General features: G+C 39.2%; 1 protein-coding gene across 4 annotated transcripts; it reads right to left on the bottom strand.

Moving 5' to 3' along the window:
* Positions 1 to 1,602: 1,602 nt before the first annotated feature.
* On the bottom strand, positions 1,603 to 24,853 carry LOC137650245 (uncharacterized). Of its 4 annotated transcripts, none has more exons than XM_068383520.1 (6): positions 24,703 to 24,853; positions 18,989 to 19,178; positions 18,307 to 18,375; positions 8,032 to 8,774; positions 4,981 to 5,106; positions 1,603 to 4,090 (listed from the first exon to the last, which is right to left on the bottom strand). In XM_068383520.1, the coding sequence occupies exons 2-6, from the start codon at positions 19,168 to 19,170 to the stop codon at positions 3,624 to 3,626; spliced, it is 1,587 nt and encodes a 528-aa protein (XP_068239621.1). In that variant the 5' UTR covers positions 19,171 to 19,178; positions 24,703 to 24,853; the 3' UTR covers positions 1,603 to 3,623. The 4 variants fall into 4 exon arrangements, with proteins under 4 accessions (XP_068239621.1, XP_068239622.1, XP_068239618.1 ...); XM_068383521.1 differs by having other exon boundaries at positions 18,989 to 19,175; XM_068383517.1 differs by lacking the exon at positions 24,703 to 24,853 and adding an exon at positions 24,249 to 24,584.
* Between the last annotated feature and the right edge of the window lie 747 nt (positions 24,854 to 25,600).

The following is a 25,600-nucleotide window of genomic DNA, read 5'->3' as shown; positions in this document are numbered from 1 at the left end:
GATCTCTAATTTTTTATTTAATTCATTTGCGTCCATTTATCTTTTTACTTAGTTTAAATTAATTATCGAGTGTATTGTTAAGGACATATATATATATATATATATATATATATATATATATATATATATATATATATATATATATATATATATATATATGTACATATACATATATACAGTAAGTATACACACACACACACACACACACACACACACACATATATATATATATATATATATATATATATATATATATATATATATATATATATATATATATATATATATATATATATATATATATATACACTTATTTGGATCCCTTAATCAGAGGTGATTAAAATTATTACATGTTCCAACCACATTATTCAAGGGATTTAGATAAATTGAGTTAAGGATGATTGGTTGAAACATACAACGAAGTGCTCTTCTCATGTAGGTATTGACGTGAATGATCCTCATTCTAAATTCAGGCCAGTAAGCAGATGTTGGGATGTACTTATCTGATCATCCTTTACATTCAGATGTCCCTGGACAATTCTATCCTGTTCGTAATACTAGGCAGGCAGTTAATTATAATAGCAAGGCCTTCTCCATCACGAGACTCAATACTACGCAGTACTCTAGAAGTTTTATTCCAGCTGTGACCAAGTTGTGGAATGATCTTACTAATCGGGTGGTTGAATCAGTAGAACTTCAAAAGTTCAAAGTTAGAGCAAATGCTTTTTTGTTGACCAGGCGGACATGAGTCTTTTTATAGTTTATTTATGACATATTTGTTTTTGATGTTGTTAATAGTTTATATATGACATGTCTGTTTTGACGTTGTTACTTATTTTAGAATGATTTATTGTTAATTTGTTCTCTTCATTTATTTATTTCCTTATTTCCTTTCCTCACTGGGCTATTTTTCCCTGTTGGAGCCCCTGGGCTTATAGCATCTTGCTTTTCCAACTAGGCTTGTAGCTTGGATAGTAATAATAATGATAATAATATTTCTTTTCCTCTTGTTTTGTTAAAGTTTGTATACTTTATATAGGAGATATTTGTTTCAATGTTGTTACTCTCAATGAGATATATTATTTTCCTCTTTTCACTGGGCTATTTTCCCTGTTGTAGCCCCTGGGCTTATAGCATCGTTCTTTTCCAACTAGGGTTGTAGCTTAGCAAGTAATAATAATAATAATAATAATAATAATAATAATAGTGCTAGTAATGATAGATCCAGTATATATATGTCACTAATTATCTAGTTTGGAGTCTATGACATTTTGGAAAAAAAAGAAAAAGAAAAAAAAAACGTACAAAAGAAAGCTCCGGGCAATCAAGAGAAGAAAGAAGAATGATTCGAGTTTAAATCGTGTGTATGGTTTACAAACCACAACAATATTTTGGTTTTTCTCCCAGGTGGCGTGGGAGTGATGCTATTCCAATCCCCCAGGGTAGTATCCTTGATCTATATCGGGGTGGGGGAGGTTCCCTGAAAAGTCAAATTCCCACAATTAAATTTTCCTCAGCCTTATAATTTTTTAATCATTATGGCACATGGATTTAACTCCAGTAATTTTGGTTACATAAATTGGATAAACAAAAACAAATAACTATGAGATAAGGGCTTTAATTGTAAGTCATCACTATATTATAAACATTTCCAACATCAAGATTTTGTAAGCATTGAAATATAAAAAAAGTAGATCTCATGCACAATACGAAAGATGATGATGAGTCCTGTGTGAAATTTATCTACAATTTTTATATATATTTTTTTTCGAAGGTAAGAGCAATTGCATTATTTGGGACTCTTCCACAACAATAGGAACAAAGTTAAGTCGACAGAGTAAGTTGAACTAAAGCTAGACGCATTTACAAAGTTTGCACAAGCAAAGATTACACAATTCCTATTGTAGGTGACTTCAGTGTCATGGAAGTTACTTTGAGATCTTTAGGGATCATCACCTCACCCAACACAAACTCAACATATTGAAAAGAGGGCTTCCATAGCCATCCAAGCTATCCTTTCAATGTCTCATGTAGCGTACCTGCATTCAATGTTGTTAGCTCTAAGAATGGCTAACATACTTCCCGTAAGTTTGTGCTGAATTAAATGGATAAAATGTTAGTGTGATGGTTACAGTATCTCAGATGGGAATTACTTCTTAGCAAATTTCTAGACATGAGACCCCGACTATCATTTCATGTTCCATATAGACATATTTCCTTTTTCTTACACTGGATTATTAATTATTTGGTATTTTGCAAAGTTTGCTTCATTAATTCGGATACGCGTCATGGGAAGCTAATGAAAGGTCTGACAGCTGTACACTAGGTAACGGTGTGCTTAGCAAAAGACATACTGTTGGCAACTCTGTCTGAGCTTGTAAACACATGATCAAAATCTGTATAGAAAAATAATATTTCTTAACTGCACTCCATAAAATTAATAAAAAAAAATGCTTTTGATTACATATTTACCATCTCAGCAACTTTGTTTCAGAGGCAGCAATACCATCAGTTTTTCTGTTGCTAAACACAGTGTTACTTGCTACAATGGATAACAACAGGAAAATGTCTCCTTAGCTTCCTAGGAAGTATACTACCATTATTGAAGCTAACTGTACATTTTCTAATAAAAATATCAATGCCTTTCTCTGTATTACATTTTAATAACAAATGAAATAAAACTGTCTTGAAGATTCTTTTAGCTAAAAGATGCTGGTATAAAGGAGCTTGAAATCAAATGTATTTCAAGGATTCCCTACCTGAGAGGGTTCACTTCTGTGGCGACTTGTTGTTTTAAAGGACTCTTTCATTCCCGGTGGGTAAAAACTTTTCCTGAAGAAGTTTCTTACTATGGTCTTCAAATTAAAGACTCTTAGGGATGGAACTCGGATTCCTAGTTATCTAAAAGTAAGACTCGATGGAATAAATAAGATCTTACAATGTCATCATATTGACATTAAGTAGTTAGTGCAAGAATTTCAAAGAATATGACATGCCTCATTGTGGCAGAGCCCATTTTCTGGCCAACACTTCTTTGCCCTTATCTCTTGTAGGAAAAGGCCATTGAAGGAGGTTTAAGTATATTTCTTACACAAATCATTAAGATGAAGCTTCAAGTAGTTGGTTATGCAGTACAATAGAAATTTGGGTAATCAGGAGTAACGTGAAATACTGTAGCAACACATTCAACATATTTAACAAAAATAAAGTTCACTATTCTATTATAAAACAAAATGATGGAACTTGTCCATAACATTGCCTTAGTGGACCCTTTGTGTGATGAGAACTATCTCAAATACAGGTAGAACATATTTGTTACTTGGTAAAAGTCCTGAGTACTTTTCATACATTTTAGCAGCGCCTGAAAATGTACATGAATAGACAGAATTATGATTATATGTTTGTTTGTGAAATATACCTCGTATTCTGTATCATGTTTCTTTCTCTACAAGAGTATCACCACTATGACATGTAAATGAAATGGCAATAAATTGAGAAAAAGATGTCCTTTTCTGAAAGTTGCAGTTTTACTTTGCATTTTAATCAGGCAAAAGAACTATAAATACAAAAGGTATAAAACGTTCTTGTACACTTAGTGTTCCAATTAATGCACCTTCAAGGTCTTATGCTGACGACATATTGTTTTCAGTACGAGAATACTCTTGTAATTGTATTAGTTTAAGGACATTTTTTGGATCCCTTAAAGGTTCCTTAACCTTTGACTTACTGGACCATAACCAAACTAATCCAAAGACGTGTCCAAGAAACGTTACTATCAAAATTATTAGTGAAAGGTGATTATATTCTGGCACCAACATTGCACTGGGTGTCTGTGGAATGCTTGAATACAGCCATATTGCCCATGAAATATAAGCGCAACTTTCACTAAACTGGATTACTGGGTCCAATAATGGGTTATAATTGTACCTGTCTATTGCATCACTATACAACTCTAAATTTTTCACTTTTTTTACATAGGCAACATAGGCAATAAAGGCCATCACGCCTACAGCTTTGACTGATATATAGCATGCTCCTGCTAGTTTGAGGCTGTTGATACCAATTCCCATCACCAATAAGGCCCTCGTTACTGTAGAAAAGAAAGAAAAATTACATGTAAGTTTCATAATTAATGCAACCTTCTGCGTATTCAGTAGAAAAATTAGGGAATTGTCTACTTGATTATGTAACTAATGTTGGGCCTTTTTAGAGTAACTTTGATTATTATTATTATTATTATTATTACTATTATTATTATTATTATTATTATTATTATTATTATTATTATTATTACTTACTAAGCTAAAACCCTAGTTGGAAAAGCAAGATGCTATAAGCCCAGGGGCCCCATCAGGGAAAATAGCCCAGTGAGGTTAGGAAACAAGGACAAATAAAATATTTAAAAAACAGTAACATTTAAATAAATATTTCCTATATAAGCTATGAAAACTTTAACAAAACAAGAGGAAGAGTAATGAGATAGAATAGTGTGCCCGAGTGTACCCTCAAGCAAGAAAATTCTAACCCAAGAAATTTAGTTTTGTATCTCTGGTACAATACTTGGGAATCATAGACAAATTTATTGAAGTGCTTCTACCAGAACTGATGGGCAGAGATTTAAGTCAGTGTTGGATGAAAGCTTTACTGACACAGAACCAGAAATCAATTTCATCCGGCTGTAATTCTTAACATATAATTTGTGTGATTAAATAACGTACAACAATATTCTTGATTACACTATCTTTACGCATTCTATTGTGAATTATAGTCCATTTCTTTTAGCGATGCATATTTGCAGCGACTCGCAGCGGTGCCCTTTTAGCTCGGAAAAGTTTCGTGATCGCTGATTGGTTGGGATTATCTCGTCCAACCAATCAGTGACCAGGAAACTTTTCCGAGCTAAAAGGGCACCGCTGCGAGTCGCTGCAAATATGACTCGCTAAAAGAAATGGACTATAGTGATTATAAGAATGACCTTACCTGTCAAATTCAATTGTAAAGGGATCATAAGTACAATATTTCTCCATGGTTCTGTTATCCTTTTCTGCGACATCAGCCAAGTTATTATACTAATGAGAGGACTCATATATACCAATGGAGTATTATCTGTGAAAGAGAAAAAAGATTTTCTTAAGATAAGATTTGAAAAATACATCTCTACTTTTGAAAAAGGGTCGTACTATACATAAATCACATGTACAGTAGTTGATTCGTTTTTTCATTATATATGTTTGAACATATCATACTGAAAAGAGCTCGCTTTGGTTGTAATATGAAATTAAACTTTGGTTTCCTAAATTCATTATTGATTAGTACAGCCACACTCCTTAGGGTAATTTACATAAATCTATCTGCATTTTATTATTATTATTATTTGCTAAGCTACAACCCTAGTTGGAAACGCAGGATGCTATAAGCCCAGAGGCTCCAACAGGGAAAATAGCTCAGTGGGGAAAGGAAACAAGGAAAACTAAATATTTTAAGAAGAGTAACATTAAAATAAATATCTATTATATAAACTTTAACAAAACAAGAGGAAGAGAAATAAGATTGAATAGTGTGCCCGAGTGTACCCTCAAGCAAGAGAACTCTAACCCAAGACAGTGGAAGACCATGGTACAGAAGATATAGCACTGCCCAAGACTACAGAACAATGGTTTGATTTTGGAGTGTCCTCCTAAAAGAGCTGCTTACCATAGCTAAAGAGTCTCTTCTACCCATAGAAATGGGAAAGTGGCCACTGAACAATTACAGTGAGGTAGTTAACCCCTTGGGCGAAGAAGAACTGTTTGGTAATCTCGGTGTTGTCAGGTGTATGAGGACAGAGGAGAATATGTAAAGAATATGCCAGACTATTCAGTGTATGTGTACGCAAATGGAAAATAAACCGTAACCAGAGAGAAGGATGCACTGTAATATTGTCTAGCCAGTCAAAAGACGCCATAACTCTCTAGTGGTAGTATCTCAACGGGTGGCTGGTGCCCTGGGCAACCTACTACCTTTGTGATTCACTTTTCATCAATGTGGTATTGGCATGCAAGGTACCTTGCAAATTATCAACATATGTCTTAATTTTTACCAGAGAAATATAAAATTTTTGTTAGATATATCTCCACCAGTTGCTTTATTAATAGCTTATATTTTTCCTGCTTTTTTTTTAATTTTTTTTCTTATTTTTTTTTACAGGTTTCCAATATCATCATTAATGTTTCGCCACTAACATTTCCTTTTTGTATTTTATCTAACACCAATTTGAATGTTATTAATCTATTAATATCCTTGTATGATTTCAAGGAATAAATTTCAGCTTCGTATTGCTTATCAAATTTAATTTCTGTTCAAGCCATTTCTCTCTTGAAATCTATGTAACTTTGCTTTTAATGCACATTTGGGATGATGAAAGATGGCCAGGGCCTCAGCCACACGTTAAGATACTACCGCTGGAGAGTTATGGCTCCTTTGATTGGCCAGACAGCATTACATTAAACCCCTCTCTCTGGTTAAAGCTCATTTTTTTCTTTATCCACACATACACCGATTATTCTGGCCTATTCCTACTACATTCTCCTCTGTCTTCATACACCTAACAACACTGAGATTACCAAATAATTCTTCTTCGCTCAAGGGATTAATTACTGCACCGTAATTGTTCAGTGGATACTTTCCTCTTGGTAAGGGTAGAAGAGACTCTTTAACTATGGTAAGCAGCTCTTCTAGGAGAAGGGCACTCCAAAATCAAACCATTGTTTTCTAGTCAGGGGTAGTACCATAGCCTCTGTACCATGGTCTTCCACTGTCTTGGTGTAGAGTTCTCTTGCTTGAGGGTACACTCAGGCACACTATTTTACCTTATTTTTCTTCCTCTTGTTATTTTGAAGTTTTTATGTTTTATATATGAAAGATTTATTTTGATATTGTTATTGTTCTTGAACTTCTATTGTAGTTTATTTCCTTTCTTCACTGAGTTATTTTCCCTGTTGGGTCCATTGGGCTTAGAGCATCCTCCTTTTCCAACTAGGGTTGCAGCTTGGCAAGTAATAATAATAATAATAATAATAATAATAATAATAATAATAATAATAATAATAATAATAGTAGAAGTAGCAGTAGTATTAATAAATTAATGAAATGTTAGTAACTAAAATGTTGGATAGAAATTTTTATCAAACTGTTATGATCATCGCCATATTAATATTATTATTATTATTATTATTATTATTATTATTATTATTATTATTATTATTATTATTACTTGATAAGCTACATCCCTAGTTGGAAAAGCAGAATGCTATAGGCACAGGGACTCCAACAGGGAAAATACCCCAGTGAGGAAATGAAACAAGAAAAAATAAAGATTTTAAGACGAGTAACATTAAAATAAATATCTCCTATATAAACTGTAAAACTTTGAAAAACAAGAGGTAGTGAAACAAGACAGAATAGCGTGCCCAAGTGTGCCCTCAAGAAAGAGAACTCTAAAACAAGACAGTGAAAGACAATGATACAGAGGCTATAGCACTACCCATGACTGGAGAACAATGATTTGATTCTGGAGTGTCCTTCTCGTAGAAGAGCTGCTGACCGTAGCTAAAGTCTCTTCTAACCCTAACAAAAGAAAATTGGCCACTGAACAATTACAGTACAGTAACCCCTTAGGTGAAGAAGTATTGTTGCCAGGTGTATGAGGACAGAGGCGAATAAGTAAAGATTAGGCCAGACTATTCGCTATGTGAGTGTAGGCAAAGGGGAAATGAACAGTAACCAGAGGGAAGGATCCAATGTAGTACTGTCTGGCCAGTCAAAAGACCCCATAACTCTCTAGCGGTAGTAATCATAATCAAAGTTTATCTGCCAACCAATTAATAAACAAAATTCTAACAAAACATTTCTTTTTAATGGATACCATTCATAATGCCTTGCCTGTGTTACTCATCAAACAAAAGGGTGACTGCTGATGGATGTAACACAAAAGAAACCACTCCTGAAAAGTTAAATCTAGGTAGTCCACAACTTAGTTACTGAGAACCTTACCTCTCTTCGTGTCCAAAAGGTGTAATATTAAGTATAACTTGATTACAGCTGATGGCCACACATGCATCCATATAAACTTGGAAAAATCTGCATCGACTAAAATTTTAAGGTCGCTAAATGTTCTCTTAGTAACAGTGATGACTTCAATAACACTTGTCTTGCTCAGATTAACAGCATAGTGAATATCATTGCAAAACACGGAAGGCTGTTCAGGGAGATTTCTATTAGGAAATCTTTTAACGTGTTGGTTTGATTTTGTTATGTGAAGAATCTTATGATTGGAATCTGTTACTACGTGATACGACATTTTCTTTTCGTTAATGAATAGATGCTGTAAAGTCTTCAAGAGAAACGTTTTCAAGTTGGGCTCTCCCGTGTACACTTCCTGGGGAGACCAAAAGTTTTGCTCAATGTCGCAAGTGCCTTCTATGTACCTAGTGTTACCCATGTGGCTAATATGCTGGGATTCTTCTTCACTGGTGAAGAACGCATTCATCAAGGGGTCACGGTCTTCGATATCATTAGAAGGATCTGGAATGGTGGGAATATGATTGGAATTTTCAACCACTTCAGGGGGTAAACAGCTTCTCAACTCGATCTCGTTTCCTAAGTGTGGGAAGTCTTCGGCTTCTTTCTTTGTCTCAATAAACAGCAAATACTTGGCTATTAACAATTTCCGTTTCCTTGTTCTGTCATCCTTTGTGAAATATGAAGACAAAGATTGCCAAGCTCTTCTGCTCACCCTGTAAGAAACCATTATGAAATTAATACACTATATTTAAAGACTGTATATTATATCAAGAGTTTTAATAAAATTTTAGTTATTGATACATTCAAACACTCTTTCCAAATTAGAGTTCTGTACTGTATTGAAGAAATTAAGTTTAAAGATGCAATACAAGAATCTAGACTACAAACCAATGGTCTTCGTAAATAGGAATTTTTTAAAGTATGTCAGTTTTCTTCACCCCCTTTGATTCTTTCTAGTGGTACTTTCAGCTATATAAAAAAAAAAACACTTTGAAATTTTGGTAGAGGGAAAATCAAGCCAATAACCTGAAAAAAAATCAACAAAAGATAAAAATACCACAATGCAAAGCGTAATATCAAAAGTTACCAATGGATCTATATGCATCGGAAATGAATGCAGCTATGGTAGTTTATTATACAAGTGGAGCCTGACAATGGATCATAACATCTACATATAACGAAGGCTAAAGAAAACAAGAAACATCAAAAGAGCTAAAACTTGTAAAAAAAAAATCAAAGGAATGGAAAAACCTGAAGTATCGTATCAAAAGGGAATATGATGCAAACCTTAATGGAATCCTCAAGCAAAAACAGTAGTGAAGAAGCAATAATGGAGTAGGACAAACAATCATGAAGACACAGACCTGCCAAGATGAGCAGCAGATGAGTCTGTCTTGCAAGCTATGAGCTGTAGGCAATCAGCCAGAAGAACCAGAGCAACAAGAGAACTCGCCCTAGCCAACCAAAAAGAAAATTATCTGGGGAAGTACCATATCCATTCAATCTGCTTAAAACTGCCAACAAAATAAACATGATTCAGGCTGCCAAGATGATGAACAGTATCCTGCACAAGACTTTGCACTAACAAAACTGATAAGAAAAACATAGTCTTCTTTGGATTACGATTTGATCCTCTCAAGACTTATGACTCCGGATATCCCTGGACTTTGAAGTTCCATTTATGTACATTAAATCTGTTTTTTAACATTGATTAAAGATTGGAATGGCTGACTATTAATTTCCCACTCTGAAGTATGAATAATGGAAATCTGCTGACAGAATGCTAAGCAGTATCTTAAAAAGCATAGAAAAGACTTTTAGAAAAGGCTTCTTATGAAATTAATACCAGAATAGTAGCAATTGTATTATGCACAATGATAGTGATGATAAATGCAATATTTTTTTTCAGATTCTAAACTATACTAAACAGTAAACATTGAAAATGCAGATTTCAATGCAGTCATTTTCAGGGTGTGTACAGTATATATACCAAGAGACTCAGTAAATCTAGGTTTTGGGTCTATTGTAAATCCAGGTCATGGGTCCACTAGTGAATCAAAGTCTGAAACTCACCACTGTATTATTGGTCAGGCTTCTACTCAGCTACAGAAGTCTGCTCAGAAGCAATCCGTGGTTATGTAGGAGTGGAGCAATGGTGCATCATACAAGTTCAGTTCTTTTATTCCATATCTCTGACTGCTCGTAGCGATTGGACACCTACGGTACTCACCAGTTTAAGAGCCACTGATGTAAATGAAAGGGACAATAAAAGGAATAAAACCTGTAACAGTAAGGCATATGAGCCAATACTCACAGTCCCTAATGATAACACCATTAATCATAGGCCCATAGTGTTTCTTTTTCCACTCAGAATTTTACTATTTCTGGGACTGATGGATTCTAGATAGTAGAGAAGCCTACAAAAGAGGTGTTGAGATGATGGGGAGATGAAAATGGTGATATTATGATTAATGTTGGACACCGAACAATTGACCTTTACTCCTTAAACTTAGAAAGATCCAATAATAGCAGAAGGTCAAACCCAGCTACCTCCACCGCCCCATCCCTTGATCATCTGAGGAGCCTCAACACCAATCAAAAACTTTACTATGAGATTCCAAGGGGATAACATCATCTCTCTATTGTCTTCTCAAAGAGAGGGGTGACAACCCGAATTGAACCCACCCACCTAAGTCTTTTCCTGCAGCACTCCAACTGTGCTACTATTACTACAGGCTATGCACCGGAGGTAATATTTTGTAATAAAAGGAAATCCTTCTTTCCATCAGCACTACCACTACTCCTTTGGTTTCCATGGGAAACATAACCACCCAGGGGAAAACGCACCTTCTTCTTCTTCTCTCTCTACAAGATTGACCCTATTTGGGGTTGCTGTAATAGTTCTTCAACATATTTCTCCATTACTTCGGTCCAGTGCATCTTCCTCGCTCAATCCCAACTCTCTCACATCTCTTTTCACACAGTCAATCCATCGTAATTTTGTTCTACCTAACCTTCTCCTACCAGGTAGTCCCATATCCATCATCTTCCATATCAGCTGGTCTTCCTCAGTCTACTTTCTCTTACCTTAGTTGAAGCTGGTGCTATTTTGAGAGTGCCTCTAACATGTTTGCTCTTAACTTTATCCTTTCATGTAAGTCCACATTGTTACCTCATCATCCTCATTTAATTTCATTTTCATGTCAGTTACATCAATCCTGTTCTCATCTCTCCTCCTTCAGTTTGTGTCAAGCTGATATGCGTGCATAAATTTACATAAGAGGAGATAGTGTTCAAACATTCCAGAGTTATGTGCCTGAAAACCCCGAGGAGCTCTGATGCCATGCACCTACAGGAATGAAACAGTACTTCACTAGTCACCACTCAGAATTGGTGGAAAAGCCAGAAGCCTGTATGGCTTCCGAAAAATTTTCGGAAAAAAATAAATCTCAGGTGATCTGTTTTTTCATCGAAGTTTTGAGCTTCCTCTTTTAAGGAATTCACCCCTAAATTTGGAAATTCTGGTTGCTATAGGGACAACCTAGAGATGTCAGCGTTTAAGAGGAATCTAGTGAATTTTCATACTAACTAAAAATTATTGGGAAAATCACAAATTTTTAATTAATTTGTATTTTTCCAAACATACTTACCGAGAACTACTTTCTTAGGAGTTACCTGGAATCTCCTCTCAACCGACCAGAGTTTTGTGCAGTTTACCCTACTTCCGTTTTCTGTGAGGATCACCCAGGGCGGAAGGATACGTGGCCCGAGGCTAATCCCGAGACAGGCCACATGCTAGCTTAGGTCTCGACCCTCAATAAGTTCTTGTATGCTAAAATACCTAAGGATCAGAAAGGCACTCGGGGAAGGAAGGGAGGGCCATTACCCGAAATTAGTTCTCAGTAAGTATGTCTGGAAAAATACAAATTACTTAAAAATTTGTGATTTGTTCCAACACAGAGACTTACCTCGAACTATTTTCTTAGGAGACTTACACTTTAGGAGGTGGGAGTGTCTTCCTGACCTAGACCCAACTAAGCAGAATGGCAGGGAACCTAGATAGGAGGCTAGGTTCCAAAGATGGTCGGAAAAAACGAAACGTAGGGAAAACTACACTAAGAGCTCATGTTAGTGTCTAAGCACTCACCCTTAAAAAATTTCTTGCTGTTGTGTTCTATGACGAAGCTGTGAAGTCATGTCTTGTGCAAGCTCTACTTGGTTATATCTCCGAGGGAAGAAGGAGAAAGAGAAGACAAGGGGAAAAGGAAAACGAACATGTGTCTTTTTGGTCTTGATACCCACGATTGTACCTGGGCTTGGCCGTTAAATCGCTTGTAGCGCGGAGATGACTGTCCCAATAGAGAACCCATCTAAAGACTTCCTTGAACATTCCTTGAGGTAATGCGTTGTGAATGTAGATTGGTTCGACTAGGTGCCTGCTCTAAGGATCTGAGCCACTGCCATGTTCCTCTCGAAAGCAAGAGAGGTACTTAGACCCCTAATATCATGTGGCCTGGGATTGCCTGGTAGGGGAAGACCGGCACTGCTATAGGCCTCACTTAACATCTTCAGGACTCTAGCCACATCCCATTGCGGCACCCTGGAGGCTTGAGGGGGACATGTTTGCTCAAAACTCCTAATGAGCATAGAGCTGTGCCTAGAGGAACCCAGATCAATGCACTTCAGGAGGAAAACTTGGCCTAAGGCTGCACGGACTCCCTTGATGGCCGGTATTGACATTCCAACCACGTCCCTGAGGTGTACGAGGAAATCCGCAATGTCCGGAATCGAAGCCCTTAGAGGTTTGATGTTTCTGGAGGCACACCATTTTGTAAAAGTGGTCCATTTTGCCCGGTACACCGCTGCCAATGAATGCCTCAGATAACGAGACATTCTTTCCACTGTTCCTGCCGAATAGCCTTCTTTCCTCAGGAGACGCTGGATAACCTCCATGCGTGAAGGCGCAGAGACCGCGGATTGTCGTGGAACCTTTGGAAGTGTGGCTGCCTCAGAAGATCTTATCTGTCTTGTAGAGGCCACGGAGGGAGACACGCTAGCTCTCTTAGATCCGCGTACCATTATCTCTCCGGCCACCAGGGCGCTACCAAAGTCATCCTTAGGTTTTGGGCTGTCCTTACTCTGTTGAGTACTTGTCTGATCAATGCAAAGGGAGGGAAGGCATATACGTCGAGATTGTCCCACCTGTGTTGAAAAGCGTCTTCCAATGCCGCCTTTGGGTCTGGGACAGGAGAACAAAATACGGGGAGTTGTGCGTTCAGTCTGGTTGCAAAGAGGTCCATCACCGGCGAACCCCACATTAGAATGATGAACCTTGCTACTTCTGGGTGGAGAGACCACTCGGTTCCCACCACCTGGCCCATCCTGCTGAGTCTGTCAGCTAGAACATTCCTTTTTTCTGGAATGAACCTTGCTGTTATTACAACTTGTTCTGACTCGGCCCAACCCAGAATCTCCAACGCGAGATCGCACAACACCTTCGATTTTAGTCCACCCTTTTTCTTTATGTACGCTACTACTGTGGCGTTTTCGCACATCAACGCCACTGTGTTTCCCCTTAGAAGATCAACGAACTGTAGGCACGCTTTCTGAACGGCCATCATCTCTAGGACGTTGATATGCTGAGCTTTCTCCACCTCTGTCCACGAACCCCTTGCTGACTTCCCGAGAAGGTGAGCTCCCCACCCTTCCTTGGAGGCGTCTGTGAAGAGAAGCATCTCTGTAGGCTCGGCTGCGAAGGGCATCCCCTTGAGGGTGTTCGTCCGATCCTGCCACTATTCCAGAGATTGCTTTGCCTCTGGAAGAACAGGAATTACCTTGTAGGGAGACCCTACTTGGTTCCAGAGTCCCTTCAGGTTCTATTGGATGCTCCTGAATTTTAGCCTGAGGCATCCCCCTACCTGAGACTTGGGCAGGAGAGCAGGAGAAGGGGGCATCTCACTCTACCTCCTTCTGGAGGAGCGACCTGAACGCCCTCTCCTGGATGCAGAGTAGGACGTTCTAAACGGGGCTGGAGCTGCGAAGGCTGAGACCATGAGGTAGATGGGGCGTCTCTTCTTGTCTGGCTAGGAGAGGCTCGAGAAGTAGACGGTCCGTCCGGTGCAGGTCTCCTGTAAGCGGGTCTCCTCATGGCCTGAGGTCTGGAAACGTTCACTTCCTTCCTCTTCATGGCCTTTTCTATCAATACTTCTGCCTCCTTCAGGGGAAAAAGACTGTCTCCTCACATGGAGAGACTCCTCAAGGCCCTCGCCTCCCTGTCCGGGACCCGCCTGGACAACTTACTCAGGACCGTGTCCCTTCTTCTCAGGACACAGTTGGTGGATATCGTTAGAGACTGGAAGGTCAAGAACTTCAAGGCCCTGCCTCCGGAGATGATTAGTTCCTTCAGCAGAGCCTGGTTTGACGGAACTGACATGTCAGGAGAGTTCTGGATGCTACTAGTGTCGAGGCCCACCAGTCTAACCAAGAGGCAACGTTGACAAGGTCTTTAGACATCTCCTCCATCATCGTCGCCTCTGATTGTGAAAAACAGACTGGAGCTGAAGAGGCTCTTTCCTCCGATGCACCCTGACCTAGGACTTCAATGATTCTTCCATTTTGCTGTCTCCGGGTCATTGTCTCTCCAGCAAATAATACTTACTCTGGGACTTCAGTCCCTGGAGCAACTTGGAGGCACTCTGCGACTTGGGGCCTTCAGCATTGCGCGCCACAGCTTTGTCGATGTGAGCACGACCGAGCCTCACGTCTCTGGCCACAGGCAGGGCTAGGGAGGGTCTCTGTTGGACAGGCTCCTCTATTAACCTATTAAGGCTAGAGCGCCAGGCATCCTAGTCGGTGGGAACAGCATCCTAGTCGGTGAGAACAGGCTCCTCAATTCTATGGTGTTTTCTTATAAGACTTATACCCTCCTATAGGCAGAGTCCTCTGCCGGCACGCCCTCCGTGTCGCCGTCCACGTCCTCCATCCGGGGTTGATGAGCTGTACCGACGGGCGCCTCCGCACTAGGTTGTGGTCTGAGGATGGGCACTGTCGTGGAGGCGAGAGCTTCCGTCCTCCGTTTGTCTTTCTTCGAGGGGGACGAGGCTTCCGTGGGCTTGCCTGACGGAGGAAGCCGTCCCTTACTATCGCTCGTATGAGCTGACTCGACGAGGCTGCCCGTCCGAAAAGGCAACTCCCTCCGCTGGGTGGGTTGAGTCATCTGTTTCGCGGTCTTACACCTATCCAACGAGGTCCTTGGGTCCTTCCGAGGGTCAATTCTGTGGCTGGAAGAGGCCCTTCTAGGAGGACTGTCTCTGTTACACCAACCCGCAGTGCTCGGGAGAGTAGTGAAGTCCGCGAGCTTACTGCAGGGAACGAGGACCTATTGTTCCTTAGGCGAACTGCTCCTCCTGAGTTTCTTCCTCGGGGACCTTGATCGCCTCCTTCCATGTCGCGACCTGGAACAGGACCTGAAATGAGAAAACCTTCTCCTGGATCTATCCCTCTTTTGGCGGTGCCTCCTCCGTGCCTCTCCCTCCGAAGAAAACAAAGATCCCGCCACTGACGACTCCGACGATTCCTCGTAACAAGTCCGAGGGGCAGGAGCGGTCGGTTTCACAACTTGCTGGGTTCCGGATGTCGAAGGCTAAGGCAACTTGTCAGGAACTGCCGAAAGAGGAGCTGGGGGAGAGATCGGACGATCTACATTCGGGAACCAGGACCCCAGGCCGTCCTCCACCAACAACGGGGACCTACAGGGAGTTCTCGGGGGCCCCCATCCGAAGGGATCTTCCAACGGTGAATCTTCTATTCCTGGGGTGCCTGAAACATAAACCCAAGACGCGGGTGAAGAAACAGGGACATCTTTACTCCACGTAGGGTCATCCGACGAGACGTGCCCCCCCAAGCACAAGAGCATCGTCTCGCGGACCCCCACTAAGAATACCTTCAGGCCCCCCACTTGCCTGTAAAGGATCAGCAACCCCAGAATCCCGAAGAGACGACTCCTGGGGAAGAACCCTTGGCTTCTTCCCCGCAACAGACTTACCTCGTCCCCTACTCTGGGTAGGGGAAGATGAAGGAGGAACCCTGTCAGACTTCCCTCCTGTAGACGTCGCGGGCGAAGAGATACTGGGCTTCCTGGGTGACCGCTTAGAAGACTTCTTTTTCTTCGTTCCAAACCTCACCCACTGCACCTCGCTCCACGACACACACTCCGGACACGTGTCCGATGGAGAACAAACTCTACCCCTGCACGATGAGCAAAGGGAATGCGGGTCCACCTCCGGCTTGGACAAAATCGCTCCACACGACTTCCCGGCCCTAGGCCCAGGACAAAGGCGGGGATGCTCCATATCGCACAATCACAACACCGCAAGACACAGGAACGCAGCGGTAAGGAATAAAAAAGGACTAGGGAACACTTTAAAAATTCCGGGAGAACACAAGGGAACGAACAAACGAACACGTGTGAGCACAAGGGAAAGCACAGGCGACCGCGTGGGAGACACGCGGGACACAATAGTCAGGGACACAAAGGATCGCGCTGAGATAAGGAGAGCGTCGAGATTATATCACTCCGCGACCAGAGAACTTACTGATGGTCGAGACCCAAGCTAGCATGTGGCCTGTCTCGGGATTAGCCTCGAGGCACGTATCCTTTCACCCTGGGTGATCCTCACAGAAAACGGAAGTAGGGTAAACTACACAAAACTCTGGTCGGTTGAGAGGAGATTCCAGGTAACTCCTAAGAAAGTAGTTCGAGGTAAGTCTCTGTGTTGGAACAAACTTATTTTCATCTCATTTTAATTCCCTCTTTTCCTTATATGTTAACAATAGAGAGATCGGACGATCTACATTCGGGAACCAGGACCCCAGGCCATCCTCCACCAACAACGGGGACCTACAGGGAGTTCTCGGGGGCCCCCATCCGAGGGGATCTTCCAACGATGAATCTTCTATTCCTGGGGTGCCTTCAGCTGCGGAGGTGCCTGAAACATAAACCCAAGATGCGGGCGAAGAAACAGGGACATCTTTACTCCACGTAGGGTCATCCGATGAGACGTGTCCCCCAAGCACAAGAGCATCGTCTCGCGGACCCCCACTAAGAATACCTTCAGGCCCCCCACTTGCCTGTAAAGGATCAGCAACCCCAGAATCCCGAAGAGACGACTCCTGGGGAAGAACCCTTGGCTTCTTCCCCGCAACAGACTTACCTCGTCCCCTACTCTGGGTAGGGGAAGATGAAGGAGGAACCCTGTCAGACTTCCCTCCTGTAGACGTCGCGGGCGAAGAGATACTGGTCTTCCTGGGTGACCACTTAGAAGACTTCTTTTGCTTCGTTCCAAACCTCACCCACTGCACCTCGCTCCACGACACACACTCCGGACACGTGTCCGATGAAGAACAAACTCTACCCCTGCACGAAGAGCAAAGGGAATGGGGTCCACCTCCGGCTTGGACAAAAACGCCCCATACGACTTCCCGGCCCTAGGCTCAGAACAACGGCGGGGATGCTCCATATCGCACAATCACAACACCGCAAGACACAGGAACGCAGCGGTAAGGAATAAAAAAGGGCTAGGGAACACTTTGAAAATACAAGGGAGAACACAAGGGAACGAACAAGCGAACACGTGTGAGCACAAGGGAAAGCACAGGCGACCGCGTGGGAGACACGCGGGACACAATAGTCAGGGACACAAAGGATCGCACTGAGATAAGGAGAGCGTCGAGATCATATCACAACGCGACCAGAGAACTTACTGATGGTCGAGACCCGAGCTAGCATGTGGCCTGTCTCGGGATTAGCCTCGGGGCACGTATCCTTCCGCCCTAGGTGATCCTCACAGAAAACGGAAGTAGGGTAAACTACACAAAACTCTGGTCGGTTGAGAGGAGATTCCAGGTAACTCCTAAGAAAGTAGTTCGAGGTAAGTCTCTGTGTTGGAACAAATTTATTTTCATCTCATTTTAATTCCCTCTTTTTCTTATATGTTAACAATAATTTACTCTGAAATTCACTGGAGACTCTCTCAAACACAAAAAATACAGTGGTATACTGAGTTAGCAGTAGCACAAAACCATCTCCGATTACAGTGATGGCTATGTGGAGGGTAAGTTATTCTCGTTCTTTGGTCTTCCCTACATCAAAAAGGTAGATAAGTAACGATGGATTCCCCCATAAAAAAGAACGAGAATGACTATAGTTACTTTTCTATGAACAAATCACAAAATCAATCTACTTACAAGAAAAGCGTCATTGTCTGTGTAAGGAACAACGCCACTAATTCAGTCCACTTTAGATTCCGCCTGTAACTATAAAAAGAAAACGAAATTGCTTCATAACGCTAACAAGAGATTTTCAAGCCTGTTACAGATCATGATAGATCAAAATAATTGGTTTTCTTTTGTTTCTAATCCTTTTGTAGTAAGTTTGGCCCCTAGATTTGGCATTTGGTGTGTAAATTTGAATACAAAAATCTTAAGATAATATCCCTACTAGTGATCAAATGTCTTTTGGAATAAATATATACAATTTTCTTACTAGCTTTTCTCCAACATTTTTGACAAAACGATCATGTTTTTACCTACTTTCTTCACTACCTTTAATCATCTCAGGAACTTATCAAAGAAACATGTCCTTTTCAAATAAAAGATCAAATTCAATTAGACTTAAAGTCCACCGTTTCTACCTAATTTATTGGTATTTGATATTTTGATATTCATAATAATTACTGCCTTTCGTTCACATGTATCATTTGTTGTAATTAGAAGTTGATGAATCTCCCCGGAGGGAAGAACAATCGACAAAGCTAATAGAAAATGGTGCCACGTTTTTTGTTGGACAATGGGCCAACATATGATGTGAAACAATTAGGTTTAAAATTCTCCTGAAGATATCTGGGTAAAAAACGTGGATCCTACTTACAATCGGAGTGTCCAGCCGTTCACAATAACATGTATTACCCCAATCAAAACCGACATGACCAAGGTTTCGTGGTAATGATGATGAAGGTATAGAAAATGGATGGTAAAGATATCTGCACAGGCGTTGACAATCCAGAGGACCAGCATCCCCATACATTCTAGAGTTATCTGCCATGGCTGCATAGCTTCTGCTGAAAACAAGGAACAAATAGAACACAAGTTGTTACAAAAACAAAGAAATATGATTGTTCAATCAAAACATCAATTTATAACCGCAGAGAGGGAAAACTGATTGAGGCATCTTAGATTGGAAATATACTGGCAGCCAGCAAAACTAGTCAGGATAATATACAACTTCAACGTGAACGTTCTGATGTTTCATCCATTGTATTATGTCTCCAAAACTGCATATTTAAGTATGTAACTCCATCCACACTTAGAAAACTAAAAAGAATAGGAATGACATTGAAATACAAACTCCGTTCCTGAGGATCTAGCCTTCACCAAAATTCCTAGTGTTGTTTGTCATGAAAGTAAAAACATCTGGAACTCTCTTGATATTGAACCCATATACTGGAATAAAGGTGGAGATTTGCACTGACCAGCTGAAACTACTTGGTACCCTCAGACACACTGTTCTATCTTATTCGTCTTCCTCTTTTTTTAAGTTTTTATAGTTTATATATGAAAGATTTATTTTAATGTTACTGTTCTTGAAACGTTTTATTTCAGTTGTCCTTTACTACACTTGCAATTTATTTATTTCCTTTCGTCACTGGGCTACTTTCCCTGTTGACGTGCTTGAGCTTATAGCATCATGCTTTTCTAACTAGGGTTGTAGCTTAGTAAGTAATATTAATAATAATCTGCTTTCATTTAAGAAGTTGGGATGAATTGGATTGTTAGGTTTTGAACGAGTTATCCGAAGAGCCAATTTTAACCACACATCTTTTATTGTGATTGCATTCCTGTCAGGCTCAAGGTAATACCAATGTGTATGTGCTAAAATTTGTCCCGGTACGTATGCAGCAATATATAATAGACTATTCTGAAAAAAAAAAAATTCGACACGTGAGTTGTCGCTAACAAGGATTTAAAGGAGTTCTGTTGGATTCTATCAGTATTATTATTATTACTTGCTAAGCTACAACCCTAGTTGTAAAAGCAGGATGCTTTAAGCCCAGGGGCTCCAACGGGGAAAATAGCCCAGTGAGGAAAGGAAACAAGGAGAAATGAAATATTTTAAGAACAGTAACAACATTAAAATAAATATTTCCTATATAAACTATAAAAAACTTTAACAAAACAAGAGGAAGAGGAATTAGATAGAATAGTGTACCCGAGTGCACCCTCAAGCAAGAGAACTCTAACCCAAGACAGTGGCACTACCCAAGATTAGAGAACAGTGGTTTGATTTTGGAGTGTCCTTCTCCTAGAAGAGCTGCTTACCATAGCTAAAGAGTCTCTTCTACCCTTACCAAGAGAAAAGTAGCCACTGAACAAAGAAATATAGACCGAGGGCTGTACCATGAGCTCCCCAACCCCCTCATAACGTCTACTGGTTTCGCTAATACTTTCAACGCTTGAAATGAGAGAACATTGTCGCCATGCTTCTGGTCCATTTGTTTTTCTTGTTTTCTTCGTTCATTTTCATGCGATGAAGATAAATACTTTATCAAAAGCCTTATCGAAGTCAAAAATAATTGTTTTCATATTACCACCCAATTCTACAATTCTGATTAATAAATGTGGCTGATTGGCTTTGATAATGTAGTTCTCAAATACCTTTAAAAGGTGGGATGATGATTATTATTATTATTATTATTATTATTATTATTATTATTATTATTACTTGCTAAGCTACAACCCTAGTTGGAAAAGCAAGATGCTATAAGCTCGAGGGCTCTAACAGGGAAAATAGCCCAGTGACGAAAGAAAATAAACTACAAAAGAAGTAATTAACAATTGAAATAAAATATTTTAAGAATAGTAACATTAAATTAATTAAATCTTTCATATATAAACCAAAATACTGTATATAAACCTTTAAAAAGAAAAGGAAGAGAAATATGATGGAACAGTGTGCTCGAGTGTACCCTCAAGCAAGAGGACTCCACCCCAAGACAGTGGGAGACCATGCTACAGAGGCTACGGCACAACCTAAGACTAGAGAACAATGGTATGATTTTGGAGTGCCATTCTCCTAGAAGAGCTGCTTACCATAGCTAAAGAGTTACTCCTACCGTTACCAAAAGGAAAGTAGCCACTGCACAATTACAGTGCAGTAGTTAACCCCTTAAGCAAAGAATTGTTTGGTAATCTCAGTGTGGTCAGGTGTATGAGGACAGAGGAGAGGGAAAATGAGCCGTAACCAGACAGAAGTATCCATTGTAGTACTGTCTTGGATCCAGTCAAAGGATCCAATAACTCTCTAGGGGGAGTATCTCAATAGGTGGCTGGTGCCCTAGCCAACTTACTACTTAAATGAAGGTTATGGTGATTTTGAAAGATAATATTACCTGTTTGACTTAGGCAAGAGTGATTGAGTATTTAGAGATCTTAGTAAGGTTATTATTTGTTATCAATTCCCACCTTAGATGATAGATGTGACTCTTCAATCCTCTTTCGCATGATTTCTGCAGCCTCGCATGGAAGTGGTCCTACCCAACTCTTGAGTGTCAATTTCTTTTTCAGTAACTTCTTCCTTAAATTCAATGTATTGAAATGTCTGAAGTGATAGATGTTGTGTGATAAGTTTTGCAAATTGCCGCAGACAAACGAGAAGTGAGATTTTACCTGTTGTTTCTGTCAGATTTTGTTGTTTCTGTTAGATTTTGATGATAAACACCTGCATGTACAGTATATGGGCAGCTATAGGTGCATTGGTTGTATCATTATATATATATATATATATATATATATATATATATATATATATATATATATATATATATATATATATATATATATATATATATATATATATATATATATATATATATATATATATATATATATATATCAGTTACAACTGAATCACATCTTTTCAAGAATGACACTCTTGGTAGCATTTGCATGAGATCTCTGACTACAGTACATATCCATAAGGTGGTGTTATACCCACTCCGCTCAACATGGTCGATTCTTACAAGTTCAAGGCGTTGGCAATGTTGCACAATGTTATGCAATTTCCTTAGTTTTCAAACACCACTAATCAATTCAGTTCAATTATTCTGTTAGACTTTGGGTTTTGATATTTTCCATTTCGTTATAGATAACCACCTTGGCGATTTTGTAACTTGCTTGTGTATGAAATCAGCGTAGGCCTACTTGTTTTGTGAAGGAAGTAATCCTATACCTTGCGATCAGGGTCTTAAGAATCATGATTTTTTCGAGTTAGAACTTTGACCTAATGTCAGTATGAGGTCCCATGCGTGTATATGGTTCAACAAATGGCTTATAATCTTATCGTAGTGAACTTTAGGAACCTTGCACTACTAGAAGTGCCATGGAATGTTTGTGGTAAAACCATTTAGATTAAATGCTTATAATTTATTATTGAATACTGTCTTCCAAGTGATTAATTTGATTAGCGTCGCTTCGTTATTACATTCATTATAATTCTAAATATATTTCATACTATTGTTTTTTTTATCCCTTAATCCCTCATCTTAATTTATTGGACAGAAACTTACGGTCTATTAAATTTCTTATTCCTGATCTAGATATTAATCTTTGGCAACGTCGTTCAATTAGTTCATTATGCATGTTGCATAAGATTTTTCATAACTCTGACCATCCTTTACATTCAGATCTCCCTGGACAATTCTATGCTGTTCGTAATACTAGGCAGGCAGTTAATTATAATAGCAAGGCCTTCTCCATCATGAGGCTTAATACTGCACAGTATTCTAGAAGTTTTATTCCAGCTGTTACCAAGTTGTGGAATGATCTTCCTAATTGGGTAGTTGAATCAGTAGAACTTCAAAAGTTCAAAGTTGGAGCAAATGTTTTTATGTTGACCAGGCTGATGTGAGTCTTTTTATAGTTTATACATGACATATCTGTTTTTGACGTTGTTAATAGTTTATATAGGACATATCTGTTTTGACGTTGTTACTGTTTTTAGAATGATATATTGTTAATTTATTCTCATCATTAATTTATTTCCTTATTTCCTTTCCTCACTGGGCTATTTTTCCCTGTTGGAGCCCTTACTTGGAGCATCTTACTTTTCCAACTAGGGTTGAAGCTTGGCTAATAATAATAATAATAATAATAATAATAATAATAATAATAATAATAATAATAATAATACTTTGATGTTCACTAAGCTCTTATTTGCGAATGGAAGATATGCTATCTGCTTTTCGGAATATTAATTAAACGTTCTGACGAAACATGTTTAATACTCTAATAAGGTGTGAAAATATACCGTTGAATACTCGCAATAAAAGAGAGAGAGAGAGAGAGCATTCTCTCTTGGGTAAGCTGTGCTGTGGCGTTTTTTGGTTGCCGAGGCCCGAGAGACAGACCCGTGTTGCCAGATTGACCATTTTTAGGCCAAAAACTTCAAAATTTGGCCTTTTTAAAAAGTTGGTTGGCCGTTACCAATATCATAAAAAGAAAGTTTGGCCTTAAATGTTATATTTTTGGCCTTTTCTATTAATGGGTTGGCCTTTTAAAGCTACAGCTGATTAGAAGTTGGCCTTTTCTCACTTAGAAAACCTGGCAACCCTGATTCTCACAGGCTCAGTGAGCAGTGACTCGAACACACTGTCGAGTCCGACGTCAAGGACATTCAGAGGTTCAAAACGCCTAGCCATGTAGTCCACAAATTTGTAACTATGACAGCTTGCACCACCTTTGCCTCATTACAGTTCTCCGCTTTCAATATCACTGGGCCGTTTGCTTAAATATCGTACTTTTTTAAACATGGGGTAGGAAAAACCTTTTATAGATCAAGAAGTTAACATATGCTTAATTAGTCGATAACTTATGAATTTTCACCCCAGTTAATCAAATCAAATCAAATCACTCATTACATTTAGCATGAATGGATATTGCACACACACTACAAACCACACACATTTATACATATATTTATGTATGTATATGACAAACCTTTCTTTGCAACTTCAATCGGTTCTTTCAACTTAATGACTTAATGTTAATAAATGACAATGGGTAATTGAAGCTGCTTGTAATTTTTCCTTCGACAAACGTACACAATAACATATATTTCTGAACAGTTCACTCACCAATAAGTTAATGCCTATTATCCAAAAACCGGAGAACGTTGAATCCAAATTCACATAATTCGAAAACACACAAACACACACTTGTCTTGAAGTTTAGATAACGTTTTGCGTCTTTGAAAGCTTGCCATGGGAATCTGGAAGGAAGTACAAAACAACAAGCAAGGACTTTCCTATCCTTAATTTGGGGTTAAAGATAACTTGAGCAAGAGCAAGGCAACTGCCAACAACAGCTTGCTTGCCTTGCCTTTACAGCTAGCAAGATACGTAGTCTAGGGGCTAAAAGGGAATCCACGGCACAGCCAACCGCAAGACGTTTCATGCCATCTATAAAAGAAGACAACCGTTAATTGAGGGATATTTTATCTAGATACATAACTGAGCTACAATTGTTTCTTTACATGATTCAGATACACAAATTAACCCTTCATCGGCTAACTGCAACATGATTACTTACAGTTTGCACATACTCGGCTTCTCAAGTGCTTGGCCCTTTTGCTTTCTTAGCCTGTCTACTCGTATCTGCGCCGAAGTATGAAATTGTTTTACCCGTTTACATGAAGACGCAATGCCTTTTAAATACAAGATAGAATCAGAGCTTATTAACGTTACTGTACACCTTTCAACAAGAGAATTGTCTCCATTTAAATAAAAAGAAAAAAAATTCAAGGGGATTCGTCCAGTCTGAGAACGATGAATAAGGAACAAATTGTTCTGATTTTTATTGAAAAAGTTTCTAGTCTTCGTAGTATATTGATATTTTTGTAATATCAATAACTCAAAGGAGCTATCCTGGTCATACAGATAAGATAGTGTGACATGCAAATAGATACGATAAATTCTTTAGAATATCATTATCATCATCATTATCAGCCGTTGCTAGTCGGCTACAGGACAAACCACAAAGGCCTCAGACATGTCCTTCTACCCCCGTCTGTGTATGGTCTTTTTATGTCAGTCTGTACCAGCAAATTTTCTTTAGTAAACAATAAAATACCATTATCGTCTTCAACTAATTTCTCACATACGATAATCATCGTATATGCATAAGAGGAGCATGTCATTGGCTTGGCATGATGTTCTACTAATTGGTTAGACTATTTTTTTTTTACCATAATTTTGAGCTTCGTAGAGAGATAGAATTGTCAGATGAAGATATGCTTATTTGTAGTAAGTAAAAATGTTCTCCTGAAACATCGTCTCGTATTGTTTTTTTTTTTTTTTTCCTTTTCTTTTAATTAAGGTGCTTAGCTTATATGTTGACACTGACTATAATCTATTAATAGGCTATGTGATAATGAATATGGAATCTCTCGTAAGTGTACTTAAGAAGGCATTGTATTCGTGACTTTAAA

The sequence above is a fragment of the Palaemon carinicauda genome, chromosome 11, assembly GCF_036898095.1.
Source record: "Palaemon carinicauda isolate YSFRI2023 chromosome 11, ASM3689809v2, whole genome shotgun sequence".
Classification (NCBI taxonomy): Eukaryota; Metazoa; Arthropoda; class Malacostraca; order Decapoda; family Palaemonidae; genus Palaemon; species Palaemon carinicauda.
Note: the sequence above shows the minus strand (reverse complement) of the source record. Positions and strands in the feature narration are given on the sequence as shown.